The sequence below is a fragment of the Rhinatrema bivittatum genome, chromosome 1 (genome assembly GCF_901001135.1).
Source record: "Rhinatrema bivittatum chromosome 1, aRhiBiv1.1, whole genome shotgun sequence".
Lineage (NCBI taxonomy): Eukaryota > Metazoa > Chordata > Amphibia > Gymnophiona > Rhinatrematidae > Rhinatrema > Rhinatrema bivittatum.
This window is the reverse complement of record NC_042615.1, coordinates 488652368-488672327: the sequence shown is the minus strand read 5'-3', so window position 1 is coordinate 488672327 and position 19960 is coordinate 488652368. Positions and strand designations below refer to the sequence as shown.

Here is a 19960-nt window from a genome sequence, read left to right as displayed (position 1 = left end):
ACTCACGATAAGCTAGGCAGGGAGAGGAGCTCCGTACTCAGGCATCCATCTCCCCGATGATGTCACTTCCTCCAGCCTTTGTTTGATTATTTTGTATGTTTGCTATCTTTTCGTCTGCCATGAACATGGTCTAGAGCAGGCTATTAATTTTGTGAATAAACAAATACAGAAATGATACTTTCCACTCTTGGACTGGTCCATCCATGGCAATTATTTGCCCGTCCTCATAATGACTAAAGAACCTTGGGAGATTTGCGTGCTTTGAAAATTCCTTCATTCCCATTTTCCCAGTCTTAGGGTGACTCAGTTAGTCTGCTTGTGCATTTGCTGTCCAGCAATGAGCCTGCCAGCGATTCACCTTGGTGCCTTCTCCTGTATCGTTCTGGCACTCCTTATGCCCCTGTCCTTGTGCACAGAACTGACCATCCTCGCCCTGTCTGATCCTCCTGTTGCCTATTCCACACCTTGAAATGCTCTCGGAGACAGACAAACTAGACAGACTGCTCTCACTGCTAAGATGTTTGAAGGCAGGGATTTTTCCTTGGGGGACTACTTCCCGTGAGCAGCTTGGTGCCAGACAGTAGCACCTCACCCTGTGAGGCTTACATCGGCGATAATCTGAACATGTAGGAGAAGACCCTTGTCTGTATCCATATTTATTCTGGACGGTCACCATGCCAAAGATTCTTCTACTTATTTGATGGTAACCCCAACGGATATTGCCAGGTGTGTCTGGGCAAAGGCCAATTGTGTATTAGCCAACACTTTTAACACAGTCGTATGAATCCTGACACCAGAGCTAACCTGTGCAGGGCCTGGGGCAAATCAGCCAGAGCAGTCCTGCCCCCGATACAGAGTGTATGTGTGTGTGTGTGTGTGTGTGTGTGTGTGGGGGGGTTACGACTGGAGCTTGAAGAATGGGGTGTGTGTATGGGGGGGGGGGCAATTCTGCAACTGCTGGATGCTGAGGTTTTCCTCATCACCATGCACGTCACTACAGTTCCTGGCCCACTGGTGCTCAGGACTGGAAAATTATATTAACACAGTAAAGAAGAGTCTTATCTGGTCAATAACAGGTTATGAACTTTTCCTCCAGGAACTTATTCAAACCTTTTTTAAACCCAGCTACACTAACAACCTTTACCACATCCCCAGGCAATGAATTCCAGAGCTTAATTGTGCATTAAGTGAGAGAGAATTTTCTCCATTTTGTTTTAAATGTGCTACTTACGAACTTCATGGAGTATCCCCTGGTCTTTTTAATTTTTGAAAGAGTAAATAACCGATTCACACTTACCCATTCTATTCCATTCATGATTTTTATAGATCTCTATCACACTCCCTTCAGCCATCTCTTCTCCAGGCTGAACAGCTCTAATCTCCTTAGTCTTTCCTCATAGGAGAATCATTCCATTCCCTTTATCATTGTGGTCGCTTTTCTCTGTACTTTTTCCAGTTCAACTATCTTTTTTGAGATGCGGTGACCAAAACTGCATTCTGGGTATTCAAGGTGGAGTCTCACCAAGGAGAAAGAGGCGTTATGACATTCTCCGTTTTATTCACCATTCCCTTCCTAATAATTCCTAACATTCTGTAATTGCTGTTTTTGAGAGATACTTAATTTAAAATCCAATAGGAAAAACAGTTATTAAAAAATGCTAAATTTAAAAAAATGTTTTGTGCATAATTCCCACAGGAGTACTGTAATAGAATAAGGCCCAATGCCTTCCTTCTCATTCTCTCTTTCCCTCCCAGCTTGCTCGCTTCCTCCCTCCCACAGTCTTGACTCCTCAGCACTCTTTCACCCCACCAAAGCTCGACTCCCCACAGCACCCTCTTTCTCCCTACTCATCCCCCAGCTCTCTCTCTTCACCCCTTTCCCAGTCTTGATCCCCCAGTTCTCGCTCCCCAGTCTAAACCTCATTGCCCCCCCCCCCCAGATCTTTCTCCCCCAGCTCTTTCCTCTCTCCCAGCCTCAACCTTCTCAATCTGAGGCTCAACCGTTTCCTAGTTCCCTCTCTCCAACCTCAGTTCCCCGCTCCAGCTCTTCCCCCCTTACCTTCCTCCTTCCCAGCATTAACCAAACTGCTTCTACTTGCTCCCTTTCCCTCTCCCAGGCTCCAGCCACTGCACTTACACACACACTCCCCCCCCACCACACACACACATACACCTTCACCCATTTCCCCATCTCTCTCCAGATTGATCTTCCAGATCTGTCCTCCAAACTAGAGCCCACCATTTGCTTGCTCTCTCTCTCCCTCTCTCTCTCTCGTCTCCTCACCTTTTCAGGTTCTACCCCCATACTGTTCTTCACAGGTTCAAACTCACTGCACTCACTCCACCTTTCCTAGCCCGGAAGGCTGCCGTCTCTTTCGAGGTCGTGCGGGCTGACGGACGCAACAGCCTTTTTTTTTTTCTGTTCTGCCCTTGCTTTGCCTTCTGGGGCCCATGTGGCCCGATGGGTGCCACAGCCTCCTCTTCTCAGCCCGGCGGGTGCCACAGGCTCTTTTTTTCCAGAGCTGCGCAGGCTGACTAGTGAATCAAATCCTTCCTTTCTTTCTTTTTTTGTAATGTGCTATTTATTAAGCAAGGTCAAGATCACAACAACAAGACACATACCAGTGTAAGAAGAAACACTAGTGCAGTAGAATTTTCCGTAACTATCAATTTCCAATACAAATTTGTGACATACAGGAAATATCTAATAAAGATATGTGACAATAAAACTCACCCATTGAACGCTGGATTTATTTTTACCCCTCAACTCCCCATCACATTACCCCCACCTACTCCCTATTCCCCTCCCCTATGAATCCCAAGACTCAATGGCTAACTGTGTGTACGAGTGGAACCCTAACTCACATATTATCCTCCATCAAGAGTCCAGGCCCTAAACTCTGAGCCTCCTGCCATCCTGATATATGTTGCCCGCATTCTTTCAAATCTTGGGAGGGTATCATGAAGATGTGCTGTCAATCTTTACATAGTATATAAGAGCATAAGAAATGCCATACTGGGTCAGACCAAGGGTCCATCAAGCCCTGTATCCTGTTTCCAACAGAGGCCAATCCAAGTCACAAGTACCTGGCAAGTACCCAAACATTAGATAAATCACAAGCTACTATTGATTATCAATTAACGTAATAGCAGTTTATGGATTTAACCTCTAGGAACTTATCCAAACCTTTTTTAAACCCAGTTATACTAACTGCTGTAACCACATCCTCTGGCAATGAATTCCAGAGCTTAAACATGCGCTGAGTGAAAAAGAATTTTCTTCAATTTTATTTTAAATGATCTACTTGCTAACTACATGGAGTGCCCCCTGGTCCTTCTATTATCTGAGAGAGAAAATAACCGATTTACATTAACTTGTTCAAGTCCTTTCATGATTTTATAGACTTCTATCATATCCCCCACCCCCGTCAGCCGTCTCTTCTCCAAACTGAAAAGCCCTAACTTCTTTAGCCTTTCCTCATAGGGCAGCCGTTCCATGCCCCATATCATTTTGATCGCCCTTCTCTGCATTTTCTCCAGTGCAGTTATATCCTTTTTGAGATGCGGTGACCAGAACTGCACACAGTATTCAAGATGCGGTCTCACCATGGAGCGATACAGAGGCATTATGACATCCTCCATTTTATTTTATTTTCCATTCCCTTCCTAATAATTCCTAACATTCTGTTTGCTTTTTTGATTGCCACAGCACACTGGGCCAACAATTTTACACACAATGTTAAGTTCTATCTTAGGAGTTACCACCCAGGAAAGAGATTTAGGCATCATAGTGGATAGTATACAGGTTTGCCAGTCTAAACTGAACATTGATTTTCTGAGGAGTCTCAGGTTTACGCCACCAAGCTGCCAGTTCACATCTCGCAGCCACAATTATGAATTGAGTCAGGCGGCAAAACCTCTCATTGACTGTGCCCAAATCTATAGAAAGTAATAATAATCTAGGGTTTCTGGCATCCTGCGATCTAAAAAATGATAGCCAGGATCATATTTCAATAATCAATTTAGCACATTCTCACCAGATATGATAGTAATGCCCCTTCTCCCCAAACTGGCGCCAGCATCGGTCAGATAACATCGGGAACATCCTAGCCATTCTGACCGAAGTGACATACCATCAATAAAGCAATTTATAACCATTCTCTACTATTCCTGAGAAAATTAAGCTCATCCCAGTCATTAGATAACATAAGTCCCAATTAGCAAGCTCCAGTTGCAATTGCATATCCTTTTCCCAGGCTAACACATGTTTTAGTTTCTTAGTCATCTCACCCAACAACAACGCATATATTTTAGCGATTACCTTACTCTCTTTATCCATTCTACAGCAGTAGACTTCAAACATGGATTTACTTCTTGGAAGTTCTTTCAGTGCCCCCTGAGACTTAACAAATGATAACAATTGAAGGTAGGCGACTCTATCTTTCTCTGCTAATGGCTACAACTGAGAAGGCGTATCAAATGAATATACTGATCTCCCATCTCACACCTGCTTCAGCCATTCAATCTCCACTCGCCTCCAGGAGTCTACTGTAGACTTCTCCATCACCTGGGGGGGGGGGGAACGATTTATTGAATAAAAAGGATGAACGGGACCAGATTGAAGAGTCCCCTACCAACTGTTTTCTGTACCTCGCCCAAATTGCAAGTGCGACCTGGGAGAATGGGGAGGCCTTCTTCAGGCTTCCATTAGTGCTATCAATTTTCCAGACTCCATACTCCATGGAGGGTAAACCCACAAAATCCTGCTCCATCACAGTCCACATTTTGCGTTTAGACTTACAGTGCCATTCAAGTAAAGCTCTCAGCTGGGAGGCAGCATAATAAAGAGTAAGGCTGGGAACTTCCAAGCCCTCCTGATGCTTAGTATGATACAGGACTTCCCTCGCCACTCTTGGTGGTCTCCGCTTCCAAATAAAGAGCTTTCTCTGCCAATCCTACAGAAACCCTATCGATTTAAATATCGGGAGGGTTTGAAAAAAATAACAGAATCTAGGCAGCATATTCTTCTTAATAACATGAATTCTACCCAACCAAGACAGATATGGCCGCTCCCACTTCTCCAGATCAGCAAATATTCCCTTCACCAATGGGCCATAGTTAATATCAAATAATTTCCCTAAATCCGCCCCTAACCTAACCCCTAGATATTTCACACTCTCTCCAGCCCATTTGAAGGGTAAACTTTCCTTCAAGCCAATTACTACCTCTCTCCCAAGGGTGAAATTGTTCCCCTCAGGAATAACTCTCTGCTGGTGATGCTGCTATGGGTTTTAGCAAAGAGTAAGAGCAAGTAAAGCAGAGATGACTCTAATACTGGTCCAGTCATCCATGATTTCCAGAACTGGACAGAACAGATTAAGGACCCTCAGCAAAACCCAGAGTATCTAAATCCACATGGTTTAGAAACTGAGAGGAAAAGACTGAAGTGTAAAGGCTACTCTGACAGAGTCGTCTCTGTTAGCAGCTATGAAAGCATCTACAAACAGACTCTGTTACATAGTTTGGAAATAGTGTGCAAACTGGTGCAAGAACAAACATGTTACAGACTCAAAGTCTTCTGTAAGCAACTTTTTGACATTTTTGCTTCAAGGCCTGGAGTTAAGCTTAGCCATGAGCACACTGTGGGTATGTGTGGCTGCCATTCCCTATCTTGGAGGCATATATGATAGAATACCTCTGTTTTCATATCCTGATATGAGTCCAGATGTTTTAGGGCAGTAAAGCTTCAATGATGTAAGGTAACGAGGCTACTACTTTCTCAGAGTCTGAATGTTGTATCGAATGCTCTTATGGAGCCATGGCTTGAACCCCCGGATTCACCCTCTCTATTTTTTCTCTATCAAGGTAGCATTTTTGGCTGCAGTTTGCTTAGCAAGAAGGCTGCTGAGTGAATTACAAACCTTGTCCTCAGCAGCTGTGTTTATTTAGTTGTTTCCAGATCAGGTTGTACTGAGAAATGTTCAGTTCTGTTCTTAAGATTAATTCTGCTCGCCACATTAACCAAGAGATTGTTCTTTCCCTGTTGTCTCTAAACACAAAATATTCTTTCATTCTTTATACATTAAGAGCTCTGAAGTTTTATTTAAAGAAAATTTACATTTTTCAGGAAATCGGAGCAACTCTCTGCACTTTTTGGTGCTGTAAGACAGCAGAAAAGGACCAAATGGTCCATCCATCCAGTCTGCCCAGCAAGCTTCTTATGGTTGTAGTATCTGCCGCGCTGTGCAGGTTACCCCCATGTTTCCCTTAAGGGTAGCAACTGCCGCTCCTTACAGTTATCCATTCCTGTTTGTGGCCGTTTTCTGTGCTCCTATTCCACGCCCTCTCTCCGTGAAAACTGAACAGAAATGTTTGACAAGCAACTCTGCCTTCTCCTCGTCAGCCTCTCCATATTTCAGCCCTAGACAGATGTGCTGTGGCGTTGCCGAGGCTCACAGAACAGCACGCAGGATCCTTCCAGGTCACCTGTGAGCGAGCTCTTCCAGAGCAATATCCCACCTTCTGCACAGGAAAGGCATTCGCTTCTGTAGAGGTGGACCATAAAGCAGCCATGCAGGGGGCCTTGTTCATACCTTCACAAAGAGCGACAGAGCGGGCAAATGGGCATCAGCAGGTGTGGCCTTTGGGAGATGGGTTCCCCAGGCTGCTCTTAATGCCATCCTATAAGACACTGCTGTGCTAAATGCTATCGGTTTGCACTGTCGGGAGATTGTAGGAGAATAAGAATTTTCCTGTCATCGGTCTCCTTTCTATTACCACTTAAAATAGTCAGAACCATCCCACCCAAATTAATCTTTTAACTTTGATGGTGTTTTGAAGGATTGCATTCTGTGGGGAAAAAAAACAATTAGAAACATAGAGCAAGACCTTTTTTTTTTTAGATATATTAGTGACAGGAGGAAGTGCAGATAATGCGATTCTAAGGCTCAAAGGTAAAAGGGGAGGGATATGTAGAGGCTAACTAGAGTTGCTCAACAAATATTTCTGTTGAGTTTTCATTGAGAGAGGGGCAGAAAACTGCCACAAATAGGAAAGGAAATGGGGGAGACCCCAAAACAATTTTCGGAAGGCTGTGTTCATGAAGAGCAAGCAGGACTGAAAGTAGATAAAGCCATGGGGCCCAGGTGAGATGCATCTGAGGATATTAAGGCAAATTTAGGGAAGTTCTGACAGGTCCACTCTCGCACCTTTTCACTGTTTCTTTAGCTTCAGAAATAGTTTCCAAGGACTGGAGACAGGTAGATATATCACGGAGGCAGTATCATCTCCCTTTTCCAGCAGGCTCTTCTTCTTCCTTATGCATCCTTCTGGCTTTTACCTTCACCACATCCACCTGCTTGTCAGGTACCATAATCCCCAGATCCTGCTCTCTTGTTTTGTGTACAGAAACATTTCACCCCTATACTGTACTGCTCTCTTGGATTGTTTTGTTTCTTTTTGCAAGGAGCTAGGAACCCTTTGAGATATATTAGTGACAGCAGGAAATGCAAAAGTGGGGTTGTAGTGAAAGGTGAATTGGGTTTTGTAATCTTAAGCCTTGCTGGAGAAGTGTTCAGACCGGGAAGGCCCGCAGGAAAAAAAAAAAAAAGGAGCTTCAGGGACAAGAAGTGTCATAAAACTATTTTATGTGGGCTGCAGGTTTATTGCCCTCCCGGAGAGGCAGCCACCCCTAAGGTCCTGACAGTTATAGGCATTGATAGTAAGAAAATTCTTGTTCACAGCTGGCGCCAGCCCAGCAGGAGTCTGGGCAGTACACAGTGGAGCTGCGGAGGGGAGCAACTGGCTTTGGCTTCAGCCTGAGAGGAGGCAGTGAATACAAGATGAGAATTTACGTCCTGGGATTGCTGGAAGGGGGCCCGGCGGAGAAAAGTCGGAAGATACAGGTGACAGCGACCGAATGTGTGTCTGTGTGGCTGTGTGTTCCTGTGTCAGGATGGGGATTCCAGCAGAGGGGGAGCTTGAGCATGCAAGTCAGAGTGACCTGTATGCCTGCCCACCTGGCTATTTGGGTATCCATGTGTTCCCGTACCTGGAAGGGGGCCAAGCTGAAAAGAGCTGGAGGATGCGGGTGGCTGAGTGTGCATGCTTTTCTCTGGCAGAGCGGAGCAGAAAGATACGGATGAAAGGTGTATCTCTGTATGTGCATTTGTGTATGTACTGTGTGTTTATTCTGCATCTGGACGTGAACCCAGTTGAGAGGAGCAGAAAAGTGCAGGCAAGGGCACCAGAATCTTTGTGTGTGGGTGGGGGGGGAGGACTAACAACCTCCATCCAACTCCCTCCCGCCATGAACCTCATTTATCCTGGCTAATGGAGCTTGTCCTGGGCCCCCAGGCCCAGTGGCAGTGACAGTAGCAAGCAATGAGAATGGGGACTGGGCTAGTATTTACTTACAGGTCCCCGTCTCTCACACGGAAGCCAGAGGGGGGCGAGGCCTATGAACACACACACACACACTTTCCCATGATTTAGGAGAAGCGAGGTCCCTCTGCGGGGGATGGGCCTTCCTGGAAACTCTCCTGATTTGGCCCGGAGGCTCCGGAATTGTAAGGTAATTGCAGGGTCTCTGGGCTAACACCAAAGACCTCCGGATCCTGCTGCAGAAACTAGAAGCGGGCCCCAGAAGAAATCAGCTGGGCCATGTGAGTGGGAGGCAGGAGGAGCAACGTTGGTGCGCGTGCGACAGAAAAGGAAACAAGGCAGCACTGGCCCGCACCCAGTGGCTGAAGAAGGTAGTAATCCAGGTGGCTGCATGGGCTTGACGGAGAAGGCTGCTGCCTTGCGGGGATGGAAGAAAGAAGCTGCTAACGTTGGCAGGTTCAGGACGGTGGGGGGAGGCGAAGGAAGGAGGAGGAGGCTGCTATCAGTGGGCCTGTTGCAATATCATGCATGCAAAAAACATGCATCCAACCTGGAAGCACGCACACCCCCTTTCTTGGGCCCTTGATGGAATACTCAAATGAGCTGGTGCGCTAAAAGGCACGCCCAGTGGATACATCGCCCTGGTGTCTGTCGCTAAATTTTCTGAGCATCCGTTTTCCTAACCCGTGCACGGCCACCAGGTTAGGAAAATGGACCCTCGTAAATTGAGCTCCCCTTTTCCTAACCTGACCGCTATCAGTTTTTTTTTTTCACGTTGCAGCTTTCTGTGGTTCCTCCTGCTTAGTATCGCAACAATATTAAGTAGCAGGAACCAGAGAAAAGCTGTATTTTTCTTGCTTTTCTGAGCACGGTTTGGAGTGCCTCAAAACTTAACGCCAGCTCTGGGCTGGCATTAATTTTTAAGGGTTAAAATGTTCGCGTCAGGCGCACATTTTTGTTTTACATCGGGGGGGGGGGGGGGGGGGTACTAGCTAATGGCCTCATCAACATTGCATTTGCATGTGATGAGCGCTATTAGCTACGCGCCGGCATGGACACTCGTTTTGGATGCGCTGATCCCGATACTGCATTGGACGTATGTCTAGCGCATCCAAAACGCGCATCCAACCTTGTGTTTAGCGACGTGCTGAACTCAGCGCCCGACACTGCATCGGCCCCAGTGAGAGCAGGGGAGGAGGAAGGAGGAGGAGACTGCTATCGATGAGTTGGGGGGGAAGAGAATGAGTGCATGTGGGAATGAGAGAGAGAGACCAAAGTGAAAGTGTGAGTTTGCAAGTGTTGTATAGAAGAGGGAGAGAAGTGAATGAGTGAGCCCGTGAGGGAGTGTGTATGGGAGAATGAACACATGAGAGTGTGTATGGGAGAATGAGCATGTATGTGTGTGAGAGGGAATGGGTACCTATGAGAGAGAGTTTATGTGCATACAGTGCATACAGGGAAAGCAGAGTGAAGGAGGAAGTGGAACAAAGAGGTCCTTGAGAGGGGATGAAGGAGGGAGTGGTCTAATGTTTCTTTTATTAAACAGTGGTGAGGCTAGGGTGGCCCTGGCTCTGGTAGCCATGAGTAGCTCTGCTGAGTGCAGAAATTTGACAAGGCTATGGGCTTAATACTTTTTTCTCTATATTTCTGTATATCTGTGTAGCTCTGTGTATCTCTGGCTATGCAGGTACGTGTTAAGGTCCGTTTGTATCTAACTATGCAATTGTGTGTTTGTATAGCTAGTTTATCTGTATTTTTATAGCTATGTATTTGCAAGTATGTATGTACATATATGGGTGGATTTTTTTTCCTTTTGGATGAGCTGAGAGCATCTGGCATTTTGTGTAAGGACATTACCAGTTGGCAGGTCGCCTAATTTTTACCCAGCATGCAACTGACCTAGCTTCTTCCCAAACCCTTCAGAAAGCAGCGTTCCCCTAGATACAGACAGCAGATTCACGACACACCTAGAGAGACAAGCTGAATCTCACACCACCACCCACAGAGTTAGACAGCAGTCTCAGAGCACTCCAGGGAAGTTGGGAGACCATTGCAGTGCCTTCAGGTTCTGTATGTGTCATATGCTCTCGTTACATAACGCTGATATACCGTCCCTCGAGGTTTTATGGACGATACACTGCTGATCTGTATTAATGATGTAACTTACTGTCACTGTGTGTTACAGGGTTTGTTATGCTGTTATTACACAGGCTTAACAAGCTGTCAGTATATGTTACAGGGCTAGCATGTTATTGCTGCATGTTACAGGGGGGTGAGGTGCTCTCATCAGCCAGGTGTAACCTGCTGGCACTCCACGTTACAGGTCGGTGACCAGCTGATGGAGATAAACGGCAGGAGCACCAGCAGGATGAAACATTCGGACGCTGTGGAGCTGATCCGGTGCAGTGGCGCCACAGTCCGCTTGCAGCTGAGGCGAGGGAATGGTTTTATCCCAGACCATGGTGAGTGTGGGAGGTCTCAGCCCATCCCCAGCGACAGCTGTGAACTTTGCTCACTCACGCCTCTTCTTTCCTCTCTGCAATATTTTTTCATCATGTTTCCTTTCTTTCCTCTGCTTCTCCTTTTGCCTTCTCCTTTGTCTCTACTGTCTGCCTCTTTCACGCTTTCCCTCCCTTTGTCCGTTTTCTTTTGTTCTCTCTCGCTTTTTTTTTTTTTTGTTCTCTCCTTCGTCTTGTCGCCCTGGCCTTTCCCCCCTCCCCCCTCCCTCCCCACACCATCACAGGATCGGAGATCTTCAGCCTGTGTCTCTGTGTTATTAACTCCAGAAAGGGGGAACCCTGCTTCTATCTCATCGGGCGCTCAGACTATAAATGGTTTGTACTCCAGGGAATTGAGGGGATTCCTAAGGAGGAGGAGTCAGGGCAAAGCATGTTATCCTCGCAGAGGTTGGGTTATGATATCCTTGGGGATGAAACAGGAGGGGCAGGGGCTGGGGCAGGCCTGCACTTGCTGTTCCCGGGGAATGGTTCAGAAAGGATGGCGCTGGGGATATTGTCCTTGGGGGGGGGGGGGGGGGGGGGGGGGGGAGAAATGGTTCGGAAGGGGCCGAGGCTTGTTATGTTATCCTTGGGGAATGGTACAGGAGAGTCAGAGGCGGGCTTTGTTTTCCACAGGTGATAATGCTAGTGAGGAATGGGGCTTGGCGCATTGTCCCCAGGGGCTGGAACAGAAGGAGCGGGGCTGGGTATATTATCTCCGAGGGACAGGACTGGTGGGAAAAGGGGGGGGGGGCTGGGTGTTTTCTTGATGGATATTATGGGGTTGATGAAGTGTCTTTACTTGGAGTTTCTCCTTCATTTCTTTGCAGACAGTGAGCACAGCCACAGTTCCAGCACCGAGGTCCTACGAGAAGTGCGCGAGCCGGATTCAATGGCAGACCCGAGCAGCGGCCACCGGGGATGGGAAACCGGGTCCCCAGAGGAGAAGGGACAGTCGTCCTCCTCTGTTGGAATTGACAAGCGGGAGGCACCCCTGCAGTGCGGGTCGGCAGGAAGACAGGGTGGGAAGCATGAGAGCAGCCCTGTGAGGACGGCAGCGGGAAGCCCCTGTAGGAGCCAGAGAGAGGGAGAGAGGGGCAGAGAGCAGGGGAAGCTTCACCAGAAATCTGTCTCTCCAGCCTGGAATGAGGAGGCACTGCTGGGCGCTCTCACCAACCAGGCGGAACATCACAGGAAGTCCGCCTGCCCCCTGCATGGAGAGGAAATGCTGGCAGGCACGCTCATGAGCGGACAGAGGGGCGGCATCCCTGCAGTCACCCTGGAGCCCTGGCTCCAGCCAGCTCTTGTTCCGGGGCCCTGGCTGGTGCCCAGTAGGGAGCGCCTGCATCAGGCCCTGCGCAGCAGCCACGTGCCTGGCTAGCTGACAGCGGGTGGTGGCCGGCTGTATGGCCCCCATGGCTCAGGGGCTCGGCCTTCGCTCACACTGGCCCGTATGTCCTCTCACTGCTCGCCCTTTGCACACTTTGTTATCAAAAGGTTTTAATTATCCAGTAAACCCCAAAGCGGATCAGCTAAGTACAAGCCCTGGAAGATGTTCAGATTCGGCCTTGGATCTCTCGCTTACTCTCCCTTCACTTAAGCATTCTGGGACTTCCCCTGCTTCTGCTCATGGGAATGATGAGGGAAACCTATAAAACAAGGACTCACTGTGAGTGTCTCTCCGGACCACTGCCGCTCAGGGGAATCACGAGAGGTTTTACCAGTGCGGCGGCAGCAGCAGCAGCTTGAGAAAGGTTACGGGCAGATGTGATGATGGAAAGTGAGAGAAGCGGAGAGCACTACAGTGCCACAAATGGGGAAAATTCATGAAGAGAGCCAAGTAGGATTGCCAGCTGGCTCCAGATTCGCCTGACAGGTTTGATCCAGTCCTGGGTTTACCCCATTGCATGCAGAGACTTGTAGTGCTGATTTCCTTATTGCCGTCTCTAACAAAAATAAGACTTCCAAGTGCAATGGGGTGAATCCAGGATTGGATCAACCTTATCGGGCAAATTTGAAGCCGGCCAACAACTCTGGAGCCAAGCTGAGCCTTATCCCTCAGGGAGGGATAAGAGTCACAGGGTACCGCAAGCAAAAAAAAGAAGGATGCAGAGAGCATACAGACAAAATAAGCACATGAACACATACGCCAAATGGGTGTGCGCATGGGTGACATGGGCAATAGGCTTGCCACCTGGCTCCCAAGGCAGAAGGAACAAGCTGATCCAGTCCAACTTTACCCTATTGCATGCAGAAATCTGTAGTTTTTATTTTAAATTATGCACGTAAATCTGTTACCTGCTGAGAACGTGGGATTTATAAAACAAATACATTTCCATAGGTAAATCAATGGGTAATCAGAATTGCAAGTCCCTGCCGCATACCGTAGGGTCAAACCAGGACTGGCTTAACCTGTTCCTTATGACATGGAGTCAGGTGGCAACCCTAATAGGCAATGGATGTATTACTGTTCACATGCAGGTACTGGGTGATAGGCACAGACACGGCCCTTTTATGGATTCCCATGGATGCAGTGTCATGCAGGTGAACTTGCATTCCAGCTGCGATCTCTTTCTGCCTTGTCATTTCATTCCAGAAGCTGAACCCAGCCATTGCCGCAGTCCATCATAGCCCAGTATACCACAGGCTCTGAGCCATCTAATCTCCCTGGGCAGTGAACAGCCTCAGAAGTGGGGAGAAGGAAACGGGATTATGGTACAGTACCCATGTAACTGAAGCCACAAACAGGAGTGAGGACCCTAATGATTGGAGCCTGCAAGCCTCCCAGCAGGGACTCTTAGTGCTGATAACAATTTTGCCAGGGTTAGCAGAGCAACCCAGACCCTCCAACTGTCTCCCTCCCTCCCGTTATCAGTATCCCATTACATAGCTGCATACTTGGTTCTCCTCACCTCCTGCCCTGTCACACAGGCACAAGCTTGGGGGACCTCAACTCCTGCCCTGTTACACTGATTGATGTTCAGGACACTTCACTTCCTGACCTGTGACATAGGCACACACTCAGCACACCTCACCTCATGCCCTATCGGAAAGATGTACATGTTTGGCACACCTTGCTTCTTGCTCTGTCACGCAGATGCATGCTTAGGACACCTCACGTCTTGCCCTGTCACTGATGAATGCTTAGGACACCTGACTTGTGTGTGCCTTCTTTTTCAATTAATATGACAATCACTGATTTCGCTAAAGTTATAATACTTCATAGAAGATGTATTTAATATATATCTATATATATATATACACACACACATATGTATTTTTTTAACAAGTGCCATTAATAAATGTCTTTTGGAGCTGGTTGCTGCAGGCTTCTCTCTTGAGCTATGAACGGAGGCAGGGGAAACATATGTAGATGAGATACTGAGGTCAAAGCTGGCAGGCTTCTTCGGGGCATGGATTCTGCTTCAGGGAACTGGGGAAGGCTGAGAGAGAGAGAAGAAATGCCACTCGACACCTGGAGGATTTTGTGTCCTTGGAAGCAGTCAGTGCAAGACACAGCACGAAAGTGGCCTGTGATTTCAGGCACCACCTGGTAGTTCTTTGGCATTAAAAATGTGGATACAGCCTGGGCCTGATCCAGTAAGAGCAGATGTATGGATATTACATATGTGGGTAAAGCTTGATGCTCATCCCTTGGCATCAGAAGTGTGCGCTCCCCTTAGTACTGATCCCCTGTGAAATATAGTCAGAGCCTGGTGTTCCATCCTTGGCATTGGAATTAAAAGAATGCATGTTGCTGCTGCCCTAGAGTTAAGTGGGAGAAGAGCTTGGCATTGATTGTGGCACTGGAAACATGGGCATAACCTGGGACGGAGCCATTTGCGTTAGAAGCTGGTATTGAACCCCTGGAATCAAATGTTGGTACATCTGGTACTGATTACTTGCCAGAAGAAATGTGGGCAGAGTATAGCACTGATCCTTTTGCCAACTACAAAAAATATTAAGCACAGCAACCTACTATAACTCAGTATATAAACCACTTTCACAATGAGTAATAAACAAAAATTTCAATCAATTATACTTAGGGAATAGCCACTGCTATTAATAGCATCAGTAGCATGGGTTCTTCTTAGTGTTTGGGTAATTGCCAGGTTCTTGTGGCCTGGTTTTTGGCCTCTGTTGGAAACAGGATGCTGGGCTTGATGGACCCTTGGTCTGACCCAGCATGGCAATTTCTTATGTTCTTATGTTCAAAGTTGATAAATAAAGAGGACCCAGAGAAAGAGAACTCTTAAAAGAATTTGCTGTCTTATGCCCACAATGAGCTCTAGGCAGAATCATTCTTCTGCATTACTATATAATCATTTACTGCTATCCTAAATATATCCCCAAATCTATTTCATATTTTTGTTTGTGTCTCAAATAAAGCTCAAAACTACATGGATGTAGTAATTGTTAACAAAAACACTACTTATCTAATTGTGTGGACAGCACTCTTCAGGAATGTTGCCTAAAACCCAAAATCACCCATATCTACAGCACCAGACACTGGCTGTGTTTCAGCATCTCTGTGCCTGCTTGTTGCCTGCAACAACAAAGGAGGGATATATATTATCTGTAATCTTACAAGAATATCTCTATAAAACATAACTTTGCAAGAACAGACATACACATCGGACTCATAGACTTACAAAGTACTAAACATGGTGGAGCTTATTTCTCATCTCAAATGCCTTATTCTTATTTATATTCTATTGAATAGCAAAATTCCTAATGCAACCAATAGAATATACTCCAATCCACTGCATCAACAAACAACATCCAATCAAAATTAATCAGTGGGCAGTGTCAAATAACAGTGGGAAATTCAAAATTGAAGTACTAAGAACAAACAAAGAAAAATGGACCAATCAACTTCCTGATTGAGTCCATAGGGATCAACTATATCCAACCAAAAAATCTATCTCTGTTCACTTCAAAGCAACAACTGGTCATAATCTCCATTGCAAATATCTTCTTGAGGTATTTCAAGAACCGAAAATTTTAATTCTCCAAACACATATTTAGCCACAGAACGAGATACTAAAGGCGCTTCCATTTTTTGGCAACAGATACAACGCCAAAGTTCAATAATCCTCTGTCTTAAAACTTTTAGATGGTAACTATTAAACAAGCGTGCAAGTGTCCAGACACGCGAGTGCACATATGCTGGATTTTCAAATCATCTGTGCAATTGTGCACGTACCTTTTTTAAATATTCCAGATGCACGTATGTGTGATTCTAATTTTAAGCGGCTACATAAACAAACGTAAATTCCGTATCTTCCTTAGGAATTTTGTAGCTTTAATCTGCACAGGTAAGCAGATTTTAAAACATGCACACGTGAAGGAAATAGCCATTTTGACCAAGGAGTCCACCAGTTTGCCCAGTCTTATCTCTACGTCATTCAGACCCCTCTGGTTTTTCAACCTACACTTCCCCCTATTTACCCAGACCCCTCACTCAGTGGTTTTTGGCCTAAAACTAGTTTTCTGCAGACTTATACCTCATCAAGAGCAGAAGTAAATATGCATCAATAACAGCCCACTTTGCGCTGCACCCAACAGATTTAAAATATGGATTTATGAGTGTAAATGCTGGCCCCACCCCGGAACGCTCCTGACACATCCTGACTCTGCCCCTGTTTCCTGTGTGCAAACGGTTGCTCGCGCATAATTGGGCCGTTATAAAATATGAGCCGCTCGCATTCGACCCAGATTCTCACGTATATGAGCCCTTTTAATGCGAGCAATTCTTTTAAAATTTACCCCTTAGTTTTCCCCGTGTATATAAGGTTGCCTGGAACCACATCCTATAGAGTACCGCCGTAGTGTCACAAATAGTTCTAACTGCTCAACCTATTTAACTGCAAACGTGGCAATGACTCATCGTTCGACATCTGAGGGCAAGCCCACCTTTGTTGTCATGCTGCGTTGTCTTTGCTGAAAACAGCAAAACAGTGTGCGATGAATTAGAAGGCTGTTTATTAGGAGGCCACTGAGTGAGGCTCCTTTGGCTGTTCTCCATGCCTGTAAGGAAGATGGAAGAGAATGCCTGATAGAAAGAGTCAGTTGTGACAGTTTGTGTACTTCACCTTTTGCGTGGTCCCGTCTACGCATGCAGATGGGGGCCATGCAGACATATTAGAAAATTGGGCTCCCTGTGTCCAAGGATGTAACCCACTTGCCCCCATTGCCTTGATAACTTTCAGTTTTTCTGATTGTCATGTCAGTGCTCATGGAGGTAGCCATGCCATGTGCAAATAAAATGGACACACTTGGAGGCCAAAGAGTGACTGTTACTACTCCCTCTTAAAAACATACAATATGATGACAGATATGGACCATGGGGCCCATCTAGTCTCTGTCTGATTTATTTCCTGTTACCATGCCAGAGACCCCAGCTGATCTGTGCTTTTCCCTTCACTTCTTTGCTACTAAGGATCCTCTGCTTATAGCCGTTTTCTTTAATTCTGTTATACAGTGGCATGGTAGATGAGAGCAAAAGACCAATCGGCCTGTCCAATCTGCCCACACTACCAAGGATATAGCCTGGCTTTCAGCCATTTATTTCTTTATTTAAAAGCATTTACAGTCCACCAATCCGGCAAACTAGTTCTCGGTGGAGTACTACATAATAAACAGTACATTCCTGCACTAAGAGAGGAGCCATAGAAGCTGGGCCATTTGTAGGATATTGCTTCTTATCCAAGTCAGTTTTTTTTTAACTCTTTACTTCTGAAAAAGATTTAACAGCAAAAAACAAACAAACAAACAAACAAAAACAACCCAATACAAGGAAATAAGTAGTTGACAGACATGCTACAGTTAAGACACTCTAACAGCAAGCATCTAGAAATAGCTTCCCTTTACAAAAAACAAATGCTTTATAAAGAAATGGAATAAAAATTCCCAAACCTTCCCCATATAGAAGTATTTTTAGCAATCTCCTCTTTCAGAGAACATGTCAACGTTTCTGCACAAGCGATTTCAAAGAACTGGGCATGCCAACTTTTCAGGGGACTGTTTCCAAAATTTTGCAGCCACAAATCTAGCAGCCTTTTTTAGTTTGGCAGAGGCCAGCATTTCTTTCCGAGAACCCAAAAGACCCAATTCCAGACGAGGGCCAATCCTAAAACCAGCTGTCTGAGAAATGTCTGAATATACTATTGCCTAAAAGCGAGAAACAAGAAAGCACGTCTACCAGGCATGCTTAGGCAAGCCATGGAAACCACACTCTCCAGCACTGTGGACTAGCCAGGCAGTTAAACTTATATGTACAGGGAGCCCTAAATCTGCCCCTTCAAGTAGTATTTGCCCCTGGTTGCTATGGCAATTGTGGCCTCTACAAGTCACCCTGCCAGCACTTGTGTCAGATGTCTCCATTCAGACCCTGCCCCCTAGTGTGATAGAGACGCGTACATAAGAGTACATAAAACCCCCTGAAGTCATGTGATGCAGGGGACTTGGGGAGTTGAGAACCGATCCTACCCACAGGAATGAGTTTACAGGTGATGCTCCTTGTGGAGATGGGCCTTATCCCTCCATAGGGAAGAACTTCAGGATTCCAGGAGGGGGGAATTCCTGGGAGCCCACAGAGAGAGCTCAGAAGGATTGTCCCTGAGAAATTAGCGGATTCTGAGGAGACCCAGATGAAGAGAATTCAACCGAGCCATTTGGATGAGTATGCCAGAGAAGTGTCAGAGGAGAGACAAACAATCTGTCTGGGAAAATCTGCAGAGTTAAAAGACTGAGCAAGCTACTTAATCAAGTACTCTGGAGAGGGACGGAAGCAAGAGCAACACAAAAGAGGAGAAGATTCCATCACCCAAAAGGCACTGGGAGGGCCGAAAGAGACAGTATTGGATTTTACGGTATTTTTGGACTTGTGTTGCTGGAGTGCACTAGCCTTAGGTGTACTGTGTTTTGGACTTTGTTCTTTTTCTGCCATAAGTTCAATAACAACTTTATTTTGTATAACTGCCTTGGCGTAAAAAGTGATTTTTTTTTTTGGGTGTGTGTGACGGACTGGTGTGCAGAAGAGTCTCTGAGTGAGGGGGAAAAAATATCCCTTAGGGCCTTGAAAAGACTTTCTTTTCCCTTCTGTGTGGAAACCTCAGGAGATCCTGGGGCCTTATGTGAGCCCTGGCACAGCACAAAAAAAAAAGATTAATGATGATAAAACATAGCCCTAGCCTTGTCTTCTGTTCTTCTGCTGCTATCAGCCTGTTATAGGGTGAAAATAAAGTTGTAGCTCCTGCTTTCTTTTTCCTTTTTGCTGGCTGTGATTTGTTCTCATTCCATCAAAGAGCTCGTCTGTGATGACATCAGATTATCCAGGGTGGAGAATGGAGAGGGAAGAGGGGAGAAACTGAACCAAAAGAGCCAGCTCTTAGGAGGGAGGGGGAAGAACCAGCAAACATGGCACTCTAGCCAGAGGTCTCACTCTCTTGCATTTTTCAGCTTCCAGATATGCTCGGTAAGTAGGGAGCCGGATGGAAATTTAGGAGAAGGGAGCGGTTGTTGCTGGTGGAGGCCTGAATTTTAGGAGGGGGGGCATGTTCTCTGTGCCCCCCCCTTTCTGCTGCCTATGATATATCCCAATCAGCAGCTGCTAGTGAAAGCATTGTTTCAACCCTTGAGCACCAGCACGGATCCTCGGAGGTGGGGCAATATCTCAGGCTAACAATAGTTTTAACCTGCCTCAGTTTGAGCGTCTCTGTGGCCTTATAAGCAGGGCACTGACTTTCAACTTGGCAGTCCCCAGTTGGAAGCCTGTGAAAACACTCTTTTGCCCTGACACTCTTCTTTTTTTAGTGCATTTTTCCATTCCATGTTTTTTATTCATGCTTCTTAATGTAGCTTTAATTCTCTGGTATCTGAGTTTCTTTCCACCTCTTTTCCCCTGATTATCAAATGCAAGCAGCAGCAGCAGCAGCAGCCTCTCCGAAGGGATGGTGTTCTGCAGACTAGGCACGTCTCCCCCCACTTTTGGTGAGTGCTGGCCCTTTAAGAAGTCTGGCACAGGTCAGGGAAGAGGCCTAATCTGCCCAAAGAGATTGTTTTTTAGATTCTGGCTC

General features: G+C 46.3%; 1 protein-coding gene across 5 annotated transcripts in view; it reads left to right on the top strand.

Moving 5' to 3' along the window:
- Window positions 1-19047, top strand: part of MAGIX (MAGI family member, X-linked) — a 39942-nt gene extending 20895 nt beyond the window's left edge. For 3 of the 5 annotated variants that reach the window (XM_029608093.1, XM_029608116.1, XM_029608112.1), the window contains exons 4-6: window positions 7743-7904; window positions 10706-10844; window positions 11711-19047. In XM_029608093.1, the coding sequence (XP_029463953.1) occupies window positions 7743-7904; window positions 10706-10844; window positions 11711-12261 (852 nt within the window). In that variant the 3' untranslated portion in view covers window positions 12262-19047. Of the gene's footprint in view, window positions 1-7742; window positions 7905-10705; window positions 10845-11125; window positions 11217-11710 lie in introns of all 5 variants that reach the window. The other 2 variants (XM_029608125.1, XM_029608104.1) reach the window with 2 other exon arrangements.
- Window positions 19048-19960: the final 913 nt, after the last annotated feature.